Source organism: Artemia sp. Qi Xiang Cuo, chromosome 2 (assembly GCF_049724085.1).
Source record: "Artemia sp. Qi Xiang Cuo chromosome 2, ASM4972408v1, whole genome shotgun sequence".
Lineage (NCBI taxonomy): Eukaryota > Metazoa > Arthropoda > Branchiopoda > Anostraca > Artemiidae > Artemia > Artemia sp. Qi Xiang Cuo.
The window spans coordinates 67,771,831-67,790,145 of NC_142795.1; the positions used below are offsets into that span (position 1 = coordinate 67,771,831).

The 18,315-nt window shown below is 33.8% G+C and overlaps 1 protein-coding gene across 1 annotated transcript in view; it reads left to right on the top strand.

The window, feature by feature from the left end:
- LOC148955533 (RNA polymerase-associated protein RTF1 homolog) overlaps nucleotides 1-17,934 on the top strand; it is a 23,546-nt gene extending 5,612 nt beyond the window's left edge. The window contains exons 2-6 of the mRNA XM_089107597.1: nucleotides 333-466; nucleotides 5,158-5,335; nucleotides 7,189-7,947; nucleotides 11,635-11,790; nucleotides 15,166-17,934. Coding sequence (XP_088963723.1) covers nucleotides 333-466; nucleotides 5,158-5,335; nucleotides 7,189-7,947; nucleotides 11,635-11,790; nucleotides 15,166-15,651 — 1,713 coding nt within the window. The 3' untranslated portion in view covers nucleotides 15,652-17,934. The remainder of the gene's footprint in view (nucleotides 1-332; nucleotides 467-5,157; nucleotides 5,336-7,188; nucleotides 7,948-11,634; nucleotides 11,791-15,165) is intronic.
- Nucleotides 17,935-18,315: the final 381 nt, after the last annotated feature.

The window sequence follows — 18,315 nt, forward strand, 5'->3', positions numbered from 1 at the left end:
ATTATCTTGGTTTGTAATGTCGATTCCTTTTGGATTTAAAAAATGCATAAAAATAGCAGTCTCATTTTAAGAATTTGGATGATCTTATTTGAAACAAAATGTCGTCTATAATATTCTTTCTTAGCATGTCAAACAATAGCAGTGTAACTTGAACATAAAATAATGTTTCAGGTTGCATTTTGTTTTGAGCAAAATTGTCCTAAATTTTGGTATAGATAAATAGTTATCCAGTTTTCAGCCCTCTTCCATCATTTAAAAACATTAATGAACAAGGCCAGATGTATAAAATTGTAGTAGACCCCTTTTTTTATTATAGTCTTCTTTTATTTTAGGACTCTAGAGGAAGTGACTCAGAAGATGAAGAATTTAATGATGGCTATGACGAGAATCTTATGGGTGATGAAGCAGATCAGGTTAGGCTAGCCCAAATGACTGAAAAAGAAAGGGAGCAAGAACTTTTCAATAGGTAACATTGCATTCATCTTGTATTCCCTGAAATATGAAGTATAAAACTTCAGTTAGAGTGATTTAAGGATAGACGAAATCATGTAATATTGTGCTACTAATAATTAATGATCAGTGTAAATCATGCTGATGTCAACACAACAGCACATGCTCCCTCTCTGTAAAATACTGTTCAGAGCTTTACCTGCTGCACGCCCAATAAGGCTCCCATTTCCTCTGAATAGTTTCTTTTGACCTCTTATTACCAGTTTAACTTTGGCCCCTGCTGGACTACTTGCTAACTATTATATATACTACTTGCTACTAATCTAATTATTATAATTCGTCTTTTGTTGTAACATATCTTTTCTTCATATTTTTTCATTTTAGACAAATACATTAAGAACATATTCTTGGTTTAATTTCATGTTTGATGAACAGTCTCTCAGGCAATTTCTTAGAGCTATCAATAGACAATTCCTTTAGAAAACATTCAATATATTTTGTAAGGTTTTGAAACACCCTTATTTCAAAACTAACTTTATTATGGCTTCAAGTGCTCTAATCTTAGCTCGTATATTCTATGTCTTGTCTATTCTACATCTTCACTGAACTGTTACTATTATGCAAAATTAAATTTACTTTAAAAATTCCTACGAGTAGTTCTACCTAGGTAAATGAAGCTATCTGCTTAGTCAATTTTTTTTAGTGCCAAACCTCATGTCTTCATCCCCATTTGTGTCTAGTTCACACATGTTAATCATTTGAACAATTATTTCAAAGCCTGCTTTTGCATCCTCTGACCTCAAAAATTTCAAAATTATTTGCTTCACTATGACTTTTACCAAGGACTCAAATTATCAGCAGTTTATTATATGAGACTAGACTCAACTTAAAAAGATTTCTGTCTTTGTACTTAATATCACATTCCTCCATATCTGTTGCTGAGCTCTTGATTTGATAGCTCTGATATTTTATACAGTTATAAATTATTAAAATAACCTTGTAAATCTTGAAAAGGTTGATCAAGTGGACAGCTTCACTTACCTTGGTAGTATTATTAGTAAAGGCGATGGGTGCCGTGAAGATGTTAAAAGTAGAATAGCCAAGGCTCAGGATGTTATTTCAAAGTTGAAAAAAATTTTGAAGAATAGGAAGACAAGTCTGTGAACCAAGATCAGAGTGTTGGAAGCTACAATGATGACAGTGGTCAAATATGGTTTTGAACCATGGGCACTCCAAAAAACAGAGGAATATTTGGTAGATATTTTCCATAGAAATTGCCTACAGATTGTTTTTGGTACATGACTGACTGACTGTATTTCAAATAGTTGGCTGTGCAAAAAATGTGGTTTGATTGCATTTTCTAGGGCTATAAAGAGAAAGGTTGGGATGGGTAGGGTAAGTTTTGCATTTGAAGGATGGCATGTTGCCATAGTTTGCCCTTTTCAGCCAACCGTCTAGGAATAAACGGAAAGCAGGTCTTCCATGGCTGGGGTGAGAGGATGTCGTAAAGAAAGTTTAAGGGAAATGGAAACTTCCTGGGAGGGTTTATTGAGGGAGGCATTGAATTGATTGGAATGGAGGCATAGCTGTGTTGGCTTCAGGTGGCTTGGTGATGTGGTAAATTGTTAATTGTAGTAGCAGTAGTATTACTAGGCATTTTCCTGTGATAAACAATTATTATGCTAACTTTCTTTATCTAATTTCCAACTTTGTATCTGCTTTGTTTCAAAAACATATTTGCAGGACCAGGGGTCTTTTGTTCTTCATCTTTTTAATGCTTTTCCCTACTCTTTATTACTAAATAAATTCCTTCAGGTTTAAATTGTAAAAAAGCCTTCTCCTTATTTCCTGTGCTATTTTTCAGAAATTTATTATAGGCTAACACCCCCTCAGCATATTTATTTCATCTCTCCTTAACACTCACTTCATCATTAGTTTTATCCATGGTATCTGTTTCACTATTTCTTAATTTAGGTACTAATGTTCTCTCTACTTCTCTCATTTTCATTGTCTTCTTGTATAATCTCTAACTAAGAAACTTCCTAATACACAAAATACAGTTTAATTTCTTAAAGGATGATTGTAGTTATTCTTCCTATGACAGGATTTAGCGAGTAACAGTTATGATTTAAGCAATTTTTAGTTGCATTTTTTCTGTTGCTTTGAATAAAAAAGGGGGAGTGCTGGTCTCACCTTTTTTGTGTTTCTTTTGATATTTTGAAACAAAGATTCAGGTCATTTTAGTTTGTTGAATACAAATTTAATATATGACATATTAAACTGTAAAAATTGTTTTTAAAAATTGTTTTTAAAAATTGTTTTTAACTTAACCAGTAGGCTATTCTGGAAAAAGGATATTCTGGAATCGTTACACTTTTGGTCTCTCAGTAGTATCACCGACTTTCAATTTTCAACGTTTTTCTGGCTATAAGTTATAAAATTTATATTAGAGGCTTGAATTTTGTATGAACTGTAGTTTATGTGATCCATAACTGTCAGTAAATCTCATTACTTCAATATGAAAGTACAAGAAAATAATTACTGTAAAAACAATTCAGAAAATTGCTTTGTTGTTACTTTTGTTTTTCTATTTTTCCCTGTGTGGTAGCATTTTTTTATTTGGTCAGCAGTTTGCAGTCATTGTGAACTCTCAAGAATGAACCGGATTTTACTATTGCTGTGACTTATAAAGCTCTAGGGCAATTGGAATTCGTTGAATCTCTCGAAAATCAAGTTTAAATAAAATTGGGCTGTGAATTTACCACCATCTTTTATATAATCTGTTTATGATCTGATTGTATGTAGATGCAACAGCCTTTGAATTAAACCAAAGAATAGATGTATGTATTTGTTAAGTCAATAAGACAAGCGAATTGTCTTAGAAAATCATAGTGTCAAAAAATTGCTCTTAATATCTTCTTTTTATCACACCCAATTCTTTTGTCAGAATCCAGGGCTTTCTGTTTTGCTGTATGTCCTACTTTGTGTTTCCCAATAGAAATGTTTTTCTGCTACTTTTTTGGGCTACATGCTCGTCTCTGGATGCTAGTGCTTTACAGTGTATTCGTATATCGTATGGTAAAATCTCTCCAAATAGAGGAATGTATAGTCGTTAAGGTTTGTTTAAACTTTACCATATTTTTTCCTCCCCAACAATTCTGTTTCTTTCGGGTTTCAGCCTTTAATGCGGATGTAAATTTTCATATTTACCAAGATGGTATAGAAACCGAAAGATTATTTCTGGTTTTGGACGTGCTGCTTGACGACATCATTAAGGATCTGAGAGCTGACATTCCGAAAAGGATGAGAGCTAGTGACCCTCTCATAGGTTATTTACTCTGCATTCAGGTTTATAAAATTGTGGCTTATAAATATACTTGCTCATAGGAAGACATCATTATCACATAAACTGGTGTATGTGACCTTACTTAGTCCCAAGAAATAACTGGGACTTTGCTAAAAATTTATGCCCAGAAAATAACTCACTTTCTCTATTGACCAAGAAGGGCGGAGCGCGCAGGGGGTTAAAAGCCTGTCAGAGTGCATTTTAGGGTTTTTTTGTTGTTTTTTAAATGAAATATCTCCTGTCCTTTTCCTGATCTTCCCTGCAAAGGTGTGAGTATGCAAACATGCATTTGTTGCTTGTTTTAAAGAGAATTACAAATATCTGATATAGGATTGGGTTGTTGATATTAAAACAGGAAAGAGAAAATCCTGATTTTGTCCTTAGAAGTACGAATCTCCGTTATGTAACATATTAAACGTTCTTATTCAATGACAGGATAAACGTGGAAAATGTAGTTTGCCTAAAATATGTTACACTGAATCTTACATCTTTGAACATAGGCTACTGCCATTGTCTATGTGCTATATATATATATATATATATATATATATATATATATATATACTCATTTCATATTTTTTTAACAAGTATAAGGAACAGTTACTTTGTTCTATGTGTTGTGATTGTAAAGTATGTTTAGCCATTACAACAACTTTTTGCATAACAAGTCCTACATGTTAGACATTGCCAGGTCCATCTGATTACACGCATACAGAAGGGGGCCTCCCCCTTCCCCTTGAGATTATTTAAAAAAAAATGCCTCAGAAAAATTGAATAATAGTTGCCTCAAAATGCACTTTCTTCCTCTGATCAGAGTTAACCATATTTATTTCCATTTGGTGGCCAGATTTAAACTGTTTTTATAGTATTTGATTTGGGTGCATACAAAATATTGAATTAAAATGATTTTATTAAACAAGCATCCCTGTGATTCAAAGACAAAATAATGTCTTAATCGTCAAGTAGTGAAATCATTTATCTACAAATTGGAAAAAAATCATCATGACCTATGTCCATATAAAATTTTGCAAAACTTTGGAATGGTCATGAAGGGAGTGTCCTTGAATTTGTTTTTGTGTGTTTAATATTCCATCTGCTTCCTTGATATGATTTGTAGATAGATGTGACAAATTTAAAGGCGAAATTGGTGCATTATCTGCAAAGTTAATAGGCATCAGGATTTGGTTTGACTCGATAAAAGTATACAAATAGTTGAACAACGCCTTCAAATTTGGAAGAAACAAGGATAAACAAACGACTATATCAATTTTTAACAGTTTTAATACTTTAATGTCTTGTCTCTGTCCTATTAATTAGTCTAGTATTTGTTCACTTCATTTTTATTTTGTTCTTTTTTTTAGAAATGAGCGTCGAGAAGCAATGAAAACCCGATTTGAAATTGAAAAAAAACTGAAACTGGCAAAGAAACAGAAAAAGTCAGAAAGTGAAAAGGTGGTCATACCCAAAGATGCAAAAGAAAGAGCTCACGAAAGGAAAAAAACGGTTGAAGAAAACAAAACAAAAAATAATAAATTTCAGGTAATTCTCTGTTCATGTTTTCTGGGAACTTCCCCTGGTATGTGTACCCAAGGGATCCATTGTATTTGCTGAATGTGACCTCTTTTTTCGCTTATCTTTCATATTGGTCTAATTATATCCTAATTATGTATTTGGGGATCACAAATCGTCCAAAATTACTTGGGAAGGGAAAGGTGGGCTCCATAAATTCTTGTCATCATAAAATTTTAAAACAAGATACTGTCAGACTACAACCTAATTTGGTAGAAAATATATCCTAGCTTTATGTTTTGGGACCCATCCCTGATGTAGCCTTAATGAAGAAGGGGTGTCTTAATTTCTTGCAGGACATCTGCAAAAGCAACTTTATAGCTGGCAAGCACCCTGTTCTGTTTTGGGTTCCTCCCCCTCAATACCACCTCTATGAGGGGACAGATCTTTAATTCTAGTCATCACAAAAAAATGACTCTTGGAAATAAGCTGCGATTATATAATAATCGCAGTAAATAAGTAATCGCAGGAAATAAGTAAGTATGAGGGTCCTAGTTATGCCTTTGGGAGACTCGTGCCAATTTTTCCTTTGGGGAAAACGTAAATATTCGTCACCACAACATCTTCCATGATATGTGTTTGGATATCAATCAAATTTTGTGAGGAATAAGCGCTAGTAGCCTATAATGGTTCTGTATTCTACATCTACAATTTTGAAGCGTACCTACAAAAATGGGACGTCAAATCTCAGCCAATCTTGGTGAGAAGTAGTCCCTGTACCGTACTGCCTTTTTATGTTCCGATCACAATTTCAACATTGCAGGGGAAGGGGGGGGGGCTAGAAGGGTAACCACAGTAGCAATACTCTTTGTTATATCCTTTAAGAAAAAATGATAGTTAAAACATAATAGCAGACAAGGGTAGACAAGGGATAATAACAAGATTGTACCCCAATTAATCCAGGTAGGTTGGGTCTGACACTGCAACCATCCTATGATACTTTTCTCTATTACTGTCTCTTTTTGTTCTCGGTCATTAAACGCTATTTGTCATGAAATGGTTTAGATCACGAGGCTTACGAGTCTCATTGCAAAATGAAGACCTCAAGGCGAGTTTACAAAAATTTTCCAAGCTGTTAATACTGGTGATAAGGTATCCGAGCTTAGAGACTGTGAAGTGGGTGTACCCTAGCGTTTATTCGGCTTTCCCAATGTGATTCATCTGATACAAGTAGTTAAGTAACCTAAAGTAAATATTTGGTTTGGACACAAAAAAAAAATGATCTCTCTTTCTGTAACAACGGCCATTGAAAAAGAGTGTAATGTTGGTGCTAAAAAAAATGGACCTGTCTAATTAGAATGGGATATACCATTGATGGATACACTGCAAAAGTAATTTCTCAAATCACAGCCCCTCCCCTCCCTTTCTTTTTTTATTTTTTCTTGTGCCTTATTAACAATTAGAAAAAGAGGTCAATTAGAAAAAGAGAGAGGAAACAGGAAAGTAAAGTGGCCCTCAGGGTTTATTCTACATAAAACTAAAAACTGTAAATTCAAACGTTTCTCTTACCGTTTTCACGGTCCCGGAGATCGTTTATGTGTGTTTGCAGTGTGTAAGTACCATAACTTTAGAACTATGCAGATATAACAGACGATTTTGGTTTCTTGTTCATTTTGATTACTTAATCATGGAATAGTGCTTGCTAGATGTCTAGGGGGTTAACTTATAACTCTTAAGAAAAGGATTCCTAAAAGAGTTGCTAGTCTAACCTTTGCGTAAAGATTAGGTTTGTTCCTTGTGAAGGTAACATCATTGCATTGTGTTAGATGTTGTTCTTTTTAAAATATTTTGTTTGTTTAATGCCTATTCACTTTAAATTTTAGGCCATAAATGCTTTGAAGGCTCGCCGTAACGAAAGAAAAGAGCGGGCTGAAGAAAAAGAGAAGAAGGAAAAGGAAAAAGAGAGAAAACGTGCTGAGAAAAAGGCATCCCAGGAAGCAGAACGGCAAAAGGACAATGAAGAAGAAAGAGACAGAGAATCGTCACCGGAATCATCTCAACGGAAGGAGAAACTCAAAGCGTCTGATGTTTGGTCAGACGATAGTGGCTCAGATTCTGAATCCGAGGATGAGAAACCACGAAAGGCCCCAAGTATTAAGAGTTCTTCTAGTGAAGATAGTTCTAGTAGTGATTCAGAGGATGAAGAACGAGCCCCTCGACCTCGAGTTCAATTAGTTGATAAAAAAGAACAAATATCGAAAATACGACTCTCACGACACAAACTTGAAAAGTGGGTTCATGCCCCGTTCCTTGAGAAAGTTGTTTGTGGTTGCTTTGTAAGGATCGGCATTGGTCAGAATTCTGGCAAATCTGTGTACAGAGTGGCTGAAATTGTTGGTGTGTGTGAAACTGCAAAGATCTATAAACTTGGTAACACAAAAACCAATAAGGGAATGAGACTGAGGCATGGCTCCCAAGAGAGGGTCTTTAGACTTGAGTTTGTTTCTAATCAGGATTTCACAGATACTGAATTTGAAAAATGGAAAGAAACTTGTGCTGCTCAGGGTGTTTCCTTACCTCTCATAGAAGACGTAGATAAGAAATATGCTGATATTCAAAATGCAAGAAATTACGTTTTCCAGGTATTTTAACTTTTTTTTTTTAATTGATGTTTTTTTTTACTTTGTTCTGTAGCTAATGATGTTGACATCATGTTTGCAGCGTGAGATTGTAGCCCATAGTAATTGAAAATTTAAAAACGCGCTTTGAAAAAACAAGACTGTCAAGTGAGGAAGAATTTCCGATTGGATTTTAAGTAAATTCTGATAATAATGACAGATCAAGGCAGTTTAAATTACATGAATTCAAGATGTTTGCTTTCTCGTAAAGATAAACAATTTTGAGTAGAGGGGAAAAAAGAAATAAAGCTTTGGCAAAAATCTGTATATTCTTTAATTTCTGGCTAAAAATGAGCTTCTCTTCCTCTCTCCTTATTAAATATGGACCTTTTTAATTAAACAGTAAATAAAATCCCGCCCTTTCACAAGCGGGTTTGACTCTGTATGGTGACATTTGTGAGCAATGCATAAGAAATAAATAAAATTGTTGAAAAATGAAATAATATATTTGCTGTCGTCTTTTACTGTAATTTATTATTATGTGAAAAAGATGCTCCTCCTCCCCTTCACTAAGAATTATACTTTTGGGCACCTAATGTTCATTAAAACTTTCTTTATACATGAACACGGCATGGGACATATTCCTCTGGTCAAATCCTTTTTAAATATTCCTTTCTGACTTTTTCTTCTTCTACACGCTTTTTATACATACACGCTTGTAAATTTGATTTCATTCTTCAAATAACAAAAGATGGCGTGTTTTGTATACTAGTATATTTTAAAATGATATTTAGATATCTATATTAAGAATATAAAAAGGTATTTTACTATGTTTTAGAAAGATATAGTATTTTTAAAGTTTTTAAATTTTTAGAATAAGTTATGCTAGCTTGTCAAGAAGTGACTGAAGTACCCTAACCTTAAGTTTCGGAGTTAAATTAGCTCAAATACAAATTTGAGATTCAAAATATTAATTTGTTCGCCAGGTCCCTCCTCCCCTCAAATAAAGAAAGATTAATTTTGTTACCTGTTCCCTAAAGAATTGATGCTATACATTTGTGAATTCACAAGGTTTAGGTTTGGGAGAGATGCTATTAAGCTAAAGATTCATTTTTGCCATTATCAACTCTAGTTTATTCATAATCAACTGAAAAAGAGGAGTCTGGTAAAAAAAAATTCAATCTTTGCATAATTGTTTGCTATCATGTTTCTAGGCTAACAATTGTTTCTAGTGACGCTCATTTCATGTGTCATCAAGTACAAGTATATGTGTATCCTTATTGTAGTCTTTTAAGTAAAATCTGTTGAATGCAGGGCATTCTTATGCTAGGAAATTGTCTTCTTTTTTATTTTCTAAAAGACACAATTCTTTTTCTGAAGCATACTTTTAAGAGGAAAAGTTGGGTCCATATTTGCTTTTTTCACAGCACTCACTATTTTAGTCCAGTTACTGCTTCTCATTTTATATTATAGATGATTTCCTTTTCTTTTTTTTCATGCATTGCATAGCTAATAATCTTTTCATGTTGTTTTCTCATACCCACATTTTAGCTCTTCTTCTTTTCTTTTTTTTTCTTTCTCTTCTTCTTTTCTTTTTTGGTAACATTTTAGCTCTTCTTTTGTTTTTTTTTTTTTTGGTAAAAGTATATTTTTCGTTCTAGAATGTAGAATATTATAATAAATTAGTAATAATTGGTAATACAGCATTAGCATCACGCATTTGTCACCAATTGATAGCTTATAGTTATTGCTTGGTATATCCAAATGTTTATGTACTTTTCTCAGAGGCATTAAGCTAAGGAAGGCTAGTGAGCACAGAGGAAAAGATAAAGGTGGGCTCCAACCCTCCCACCTATTAAAGACTAATTATTGTTTAAACCTACGAGCTATGCTCAATTTCAGATTACCGCTACTATATTTGCTGACAGAAATAGGGTGAATTTAGTTGATTTTTCTCCCCATACCTTTCTTGCTTTGGTGTTATTTCAGTTCATTCCCTTTAGGACTTACGCTGTGTATCACCGTATTTAACAAATCAGCTCTATATTGAATATATCTACCAACTGTCTTAATATTCATTGCCAAAACTGTTATTCACTGCCTTGAAGTTCCTGAGTGAGGTATTAAGAGCTTATCCCTTTTTAGATAGAAACGCACCATAGAAGGTTACCTCAGCTCGAGATCATCTTATCAAATTTGATTCCATGATAACAGAATCACGTCCCTTCTAGCTCTAAAAAGTGGCGCTTTAGTACTCTCTAGCTGCCTCCCAGAAGATCTGAGAAAGCTTATCCTCAATTCTTTATAATATAAAGTAATCGTGTTATCTGATGAACATTGCCACTGGCATATTTACCTCGCTTTCTGTTCTACAAAAAACGAATATTTTTGTTCAAGATCGTGAAAAAATATATTTATCTCATTATAAATATTTCCTTCATCCACTGAACGTAAGATAGGTAGGCCTACTTGAAACTGGTGCCTGACTGGAAAACACGATTTTTTCTACAGTCTTTAGCAATGTATCTTTGACGTAGTTGTGTTGGAGAAAACTGAACGGTTACCACAAACCAAAAGAAATCGCTGAGGGTTGTTCTGTTACAAAAAGAGTCTGTCACCACTAACAGTCCAAATTAACATGACATAACTTATAATAATTAATTGCTCCTTGAACTGGATGGTATTCATTGAGTTACAGATACCTAGTAATTTTACTGGTGATTGGGTTGTGTCAGTCATGCTACCCAAGGACCATCTGAGCAATGGGTTGTTTCTTGGTAATTTCTGTTTTTTAATCATCTCTTAACTAAAACCACATCAATTAAGCCTGGAGTCAAGAAAAACTTAGTTTTCTTTTAATCTAACCTAAATATAATAGATATTTTTAAATCTGTCATTAAGGAAATACTTGTTGGACGCCCTATATACAAATCATATCAATTCACACAAAAGTACTCAAAACTCACCCTCCTCCCCTCCCCAATAAAAAAAATAGTGATGGCATTTTCCAACCTTTTCAATTGTTTTTACATGTGAGAACCACATACCAAATATGAACTTCAATTCAGCTGTGTTGGTGAAAAGAGTGAGGGTTTCAATACAGCTATGTCCAAGATGTGTTGTTGCAGACCCTCAGTTTACTGCTATGTGTCTGGAAGAGAACACTAGTTATAGATTCTTATAATGAGGGCTCGATTCCAGAAAATGACCTTCTTTGAGACGACTTTGAGGATCAAGTGTCAGCAAAGAATCCGAAAATCAATGCTGGATTCAAGGAGCGGTTATGAAGAAGATATCGCTTTGTTTTGACGTTCTATAAGAATGCTATGGATGGTTTTGCGCTAAGTCTCAAGCAATCAATGGAGCCAGAATGAAGCCATCTTGACCATCTCCACAATTAATTGATCTAGCCATTGATTCAATTCTAATTCAAAACTAAAAAGCGGTTTACGAAAACTTGACATGTCTTCTGTTGAAGGGGGTGGGGGTCAGTCTGTATCAATTGTGTGAAGGACTCTGTGCGTTTTGTTGACACTGTGTGAACTATGTATAAGTCTACATAGCTTAGTGTGAGGTAAATTACCAGCATAAATGGGGAGCAGATTCAAAGGCTTTCGCCTGTGTCCTTTCTTTGTGTTTTTACCCTTCTCTAGTGTTTGTTATTTCTACAGCCATGCCATTTGAGTATATTGTATTTCTGTTGATTTATAGGAGGAAGATGTTGCGAAAATAATTCAAGAAAAGACAAGATTCTCGAAGAATATCTACAATTATGCTGCGAAAAAGGCTCAGTTGATTAAGGAGAGGGAAATCGCCCAATCTAAGGGAGATGAAGAAGTTGCCGAACGATACAACAAAGAACTAATGGTAAGAAATAAGCCTTTCATTTGTAAGAACGAGTTTTATTTCACAAAAAAAAGATATTAAGATAGCCATTTTATTGAATTTTTCTAGTTTCATATTATAGACTTAAAGTTTATTAATACTTAAAATTCGTGTAATTGCTTGAGCGCAAATTATAAAAGTGATGAAGTTTTGAGGTCAATTTTAGCTGTAAATTGACATTTCATTAGTGTGTTTTTATGTTTTCATTGATTAAACTTATTTTCTATTATTGAATGAAAAAAAAACCGGGCATTCTGCAAAGACTTCCGTCAAAAATTGTACACATAAACACTGGAATGTTCTTAAAATATAACTGGTAATCGACAAAAAATATGTAAAAATTGCTAAACAGTGGAAAATAAATTTTCAAAAAACCCAAACTAGTGTATAGTTCTGTTCCAATCACTGACGGTGGCAACGCTGGGTTACACAGAAGCCCCCCTCCCCCCCCCCATCCACACCCTCTTCCCATCTAATTACCCAGATGATTTTCGAATTTTTGGATCTTAGGAAAATATTAAAACAGCGAGGACAGAAAATTGTGGTCTTTTTTTTTTTTTTTTTTTTTTTTTTTTTTTTTTTGAAAGACATTAAACATTTGTTTCTAAAGAGAAAACCCTGATTTTATCTCACTGTTTGTAGTATTTGAAACTAAAGAAGTAGGACTTCCAGATTCTTCTCTGCAGCCAGTGAACAGCTCTTTATCATAGTCTTGTGTATAAATACTAGCTTTATTATAACTACATCATAGTCTTTCTAAGTTTTTTTTTTTTTTTTTTTTTTTTTTTTTTTTTTGCTTAAAATGCTTTGAGTAGGCCTACGCCAACTTTTATTTGAAAAAACAAGTGATAAAACAGAAATGAAATGTTACCAAGAGAACATAGAAAATAAAAGTACAACAAAAGATATAAAAGAAGAGAAGAAAAGGGTCAGTTCGACGATTGTTCATAGTCATGATCCCAATCCGAACAAAATAGCATCTTCGGTTGTCCCAGTATGGTCTTTCAGGTCTTTTGAAGCAAAAACAAGCTCTTCCTCCCTAGTTTTTTGGGATGAATTTCCTTTGTGAAAACTAAACTAGACGTGTATACAGAAGAAGATACATATAACTCTTTGCAAACAATAAAATGAATTTTTATTACTTATTTTGAAACATTTATTACTTCTAATATCCCTTAATATGCTTTTGAATAGTTGGATTTTAAAACTGAATCAGATTAAAACCAATTAGCGTTTTGAATAGTCCCAGAATAACCTTTCGCACTCTCTGCTGGAAAAACTAGCCCACTGCATCCAGTCTAGCACCATAGCCTTGGTATATACGCAGAGGGGAGTCCAAATTTCACGAATTTCTGGACACTTCTTATTCAATTTATTAAAAAAAAATTATTAGTCCCCCCCTAAAAAACCGTACATGCGTACCTGCGTTTGCCTTCACTCTTGAACAAGCGTATTGACATACATACATATTCTCGTTATATACAAAGGGTGGACATATCGTCGTTATTAAAGGTACATGCCCACTGAAGGGGAGAGATTATGTACTGAGGTATGATGTATAAAACTAATGATCCTTGTTACAAAGAATAATAAACAAAACCATGACCTGTTTTGACCAGATTTCAAATGGATGCACATTACAGAAGCTGAAGTAGCTTCCGAACCAACTCGAGAATAGTAGGATCCTGTTAAAAAAAAACCAGCTCCCTTGAGTAAAAATGGGATAATATCTACACATTTTGTAAAGTAGCTTCAGAATGGCCTTAGGATTAAGGCATTGTGGAGAGCTACAACGTTATTTTTACGATTGATGTTGTTTGAGTTAACTCGGAATAGGCCTAATTCTGCTGTCCCAATTGTTTATAAAAGGTAGATAGGCGGAAGCATAAATGTTCACTTTTTCTAAAAACTCTCAGCAACATACTAGGAAACTTGTTTTGTTTTTTTTAATGAAGGAATTTGTAAGTTTTTGGTATCGTGCTCTAAATGCATTAATAATATTCAGTTGGATTGCTCAACACTTTTGTTTTTAGAAATTTGTTGTTTAGTGATTTTGTTAGGAGTGAAAACCCCTTATGTGTACTGCAAAATAGGAAAAATCAAGTTTTTATAAATGAAAATACTGTCACTTCTAATCATCCAGTGTGCCGAGTTGAGCACATTCGTAACGGTTTGGCCACCGTTTATGTACACGAAACTCTTAAGAGGACAGGCCAGAGGATGTTTTAGTGGAGTAAGGGTGACCAAGGTCATAAAGATTACATTTTATGCTCAAAGCGTGGAAATATGGATGCTGAGGGGCTGACTATTGTGCTCTTATTGCAGAAATATATCGAGTTTGAAATTTAATATTGTACTCATGTCCTTACCTACACAAAAGTGGAAGGAGGGGGGGGGGCATGAAACCTAACTTTTACATATCAAACTTGCTTTTGGAAAAATAAATAAAATAAGGAATACAGTTTTGCAAGGGTGGATTATCACTAGCATTTTCATGCAAGTGCAAAGATTGAGAGGTGTAAGGCGGAAGCCCTCCTCATACATAGGATAACCTTTATTATGATATCAATAGCAGACATAAATTTAATATTTGAAAAAAAAACTAATTTTTCTAGAAAGTAAAGAGCAATATTAAAACTTTAAACTAATATAAATTGTTTTATATATGAAGGGGACGGCCGCCTCTAAACCCGCAGATAGTTTTGCTAAAGTTTCTACTAATTACTGACATTGAACATGCACTCAATTTAGCAGAATTTTAACTTAGTTGCAAAGAATAAAGGATTTAGTGGGATGGCCTTATCTATAGGATAATTTGTTCTTTTTGTTTTGACGTCACTCTTTACTTTCATTTGAAAAACTTGTTTTTAATGTGTTTAGAGGCGAGATGCATTGTGCAATGTGTAAGAGATGTGCTATCGCGCAGTAGTATAGGCCACGCGGCCTATTTTTACGATCACTGGTTCGATGCGATCAACCTTTTTCTCTGGGGATAAGGGCTTGAATGCTGCTCTATCAAGTTCTCTGAAATGTTGAAATGATGGTGTAATATATACTATAGAAATTGCTTAACTAAGTAGCTTAACTGATTTTGAATATTTGAAGTAAATTCTTCAATGTATATGTTGCTACTAAAGTCCTGTTCTACAGTCTCACTTTTCTATTGACAAGGATCGCTCTTTTCTCTATTTATGACCATAAACTGGGGAAAAACAAGAAAAAGAACAAGGATAGTAATTAAATTATTATTATTTTTTTACTATGGTTGTTCGTTTCTTTTTTGTTCCTCAATATGTGTTGTTTCTGTGTTGTTGTGTTTTTCGTGCACTTTATTAATTGATTCAATTTTGTGTCTAGGAGCTTGAAGAGAAAGCAATGGAGCTTGATCGTGCGCGAACTTCCACAATTAGTTCCATATCTTATATCAACGAGAAAAATAGGAAGCTTAATATAGAGCTGGCAGAAAAGGCAATCATGGAGGAATATAGAGCGAATAAGGGGAACAAAGTGATGGACCCATTTACCCGTCGATCAACTCGTCCATCAATGGTAACGAAAAGGGTTGAAGTGACGTCAGTAATTACTGAAAACCCATTTGCTGTCAAACAAAAAGAACCAGAGGCAAAAGTGGCTGAAATGCCAAAGGACGATGCGAAAAAAGTTCAGTCTAAAGTGGATGATTTATACTTGGCACATAATTTTGACATAAAAATTGATTTAGATGTGCCGTCTATTGAGCCGCCAATGAATACAATTACCAAAAGTGTGAGTAATGCTGCCAAAGAAGCGCCGAGAAGGTCACTTAACTTGGAGGACTACAAGAAAAAGCGAGGGCTGTTGTAATTCATACAGTGAATAAACTTTCTAGTTTTATAGTTTAACAATTTGTTACTATTGAATGTTTAATATGACCCGGCTAAATGCATCGGAATAGTATTGACATCAAATAAGGTTGTTTTGGGCAATTTCCGTACCTCTTCTTTGTAGACAAATTATCAGAACTGGTTCAGTAAAGTTACGCTTTAAACAACGATTCATTTTCTTAGGAGAATAGTTAACTTTATTATGTGCCTTCTTTTATTGGAAATCTAAACATTTTTAGGTTTTTCGATGTAATTTTACTTTTATTTGGAGCCTATTAATTTAAGGTAATTTGAACTGGTTATAGCATTAGCACTGATCTATATACCCTTGGTCTCTTATACCTGGGATACCAGATAAGGAAAAGATAAAAATCTTTCAGAGCCATTGATGGCGCATTGGGAATTCAATCCATGTTTCAGTTGCTAAGTTATTTGTAGGGACAGTTATCAGGTCTGTTGCCCAACCTTGCAGTAGCGGGAATAGAACCCTGGGCTCCCCAGTGCCAAGTAGAGCGTCACTCTACTTCGCTACTACAGGGGGATTCCAAGTTAATTATTTAAGTAAATTAATTAGCGTTATTTGTTATATGTTCATATTTTAATATAACATCTGACATATGTTCATGGTCAAGTCTAATATATTCTGAGGATTTCTACTAGTATTCCAAGATCTGGTCACTATAATAGACGTTTGTCAGGGAATGTTAATTATCTTTAAAGGAATTTTGTATTGCATTTATATAGACTAGGTGATTTAATTGGGCAGTTTTAATAATGCCCAGACAATATAACAGTCTTAAAGATTGTTCTGTGGAATTATTGCATATTTTAACCTATTTATATTTTCTTTCATTCTTAACATATGTAGGGCGTCGTGCATAATATATTTGTTTATAACCCGCTTATAAAATTGAAGATAGTGGAGTAATATACAAAGAAAATTAAATAAAAACTCATTGCGAGAACGAATTCATGGCATGACAATAACTTAACGACAAGTGCTGTATAATTTAACAACAATAAACAACCAGATAAAGCGATGATGAAGACCGAGTCGTATGCAGGCATACGACTGGTCTTAGCCTACATCTTAAGCTTACACTGAGGATGATGCGAAACGACCAAAATGTCAGTAGCATCAAACTGAGCGATTATTTTTCTATCCCGATAAGAGCGTGGGAAATAAAATGTTGGAAATAATATGTATTGATTAATTATACTTTTTACTTATTTTGTTGCATTTTTTCATGTTGTGGAGGGAGTGTGTATAATGGCGAATTAATCAGTTGGTCAACAATATGTGTAATGTGGAGTCACTAACTAGATTTTGTCATATTCTAGTTCATCAGTGTCGGGTGGAATAATTTCAATAAATCCACTTTTAGTGTGGTCAAGGGCAAACTCTATGTTAAAAACATAACAATTGTTCTTTAAAGAAATAAAACTAGTGGTCTTTTTGTTAAAAACTTAAGTTAAAACTTGTGTCTTAATTTAATGATAAAAACAATCGTTCTTTCAAAAAAATATCATTTAATAAATTCTTCTCAAGGAGAATTTATTAAAAAAAAAATTGGGAGAATTAGAAAATTAAAAAATGAGGAGAAAAATGTCTCCTCATTTTTTTCTTATACTGTAAATATTGCCGATATCTTGCTATTCCTGTTGAAGGTAACAAAAGGAGGGAATTTATTAAAACACTTCTGTGGTAAACTTGTTTAGTTTGAATTGTAGGGGGAGGGGGGTAATAGAAGACCAGTCAATTTTTAGTATGTTTACCAGCATGTTTGGACATCTACAATGGATATGACTGTAATATTGTATCAGTTGTAAAGAGTATATGTATATAAAAAGTCTCTAATGTGAGGTGTGATGGGAGTCCTTTCTTTGTCTTACGAAATTATGTTTTCAGATCAAAAGCTTTTATTACTGTAATGAATATGGATGGTTACAACATGTGAATATTTTTTTTGTGGGGTTTTCTGCCTATAGCGTAAAGAGAAATTCCCAAAATATTTGTTCTACGCCCACCCCACAACCCCAGGGTAAATAATATGTCTAAGGAGCGTCAATGTCCAAGGAAAATCAGCGTTTATAATATTAAGATTTCCTATTATTGTACGAATATAGGAAAAAATTGCGCTTTGTAATTTTTATGTAAGATTTTTATGCTATTGGATTACTATTGAATTAGTAGTGCAGGGAATGAACTCATCCCAAGTTTTGTAATGTATTTTCTCTTTTAAATTATATTTTGTTTCTCTTATTAGTTTTGTTTCTTTATTACTGATGGGAATTTTTAGAAAAAATTATTTATCAAACTGTACAAAGCAGAAAGAAAAAATAAGGGAATACAGAACTATTAAAGAAGATTGAATAGACCAAAAAATTAATTACACGCCTTCAGCTGTCTCTTGTTTATTGCGAAAATTAAAGAAAGAATTCTAAAAGTACAACTTTGAAACCCCAAGCAAAGTGCAGGATCTTTACCAAATCTAACGAATACGGTGAGACATTTTCTTATGTTAGCTAGGATATACTTTCCTTGGAGATACACCACTCTTCCAAGTCACCTTCCTACGCCTTTCGCAGTCGTGGCTCTGGTTAGATGAACTCGTGAAAAGCTCAAACCTACTGCTACCCCACA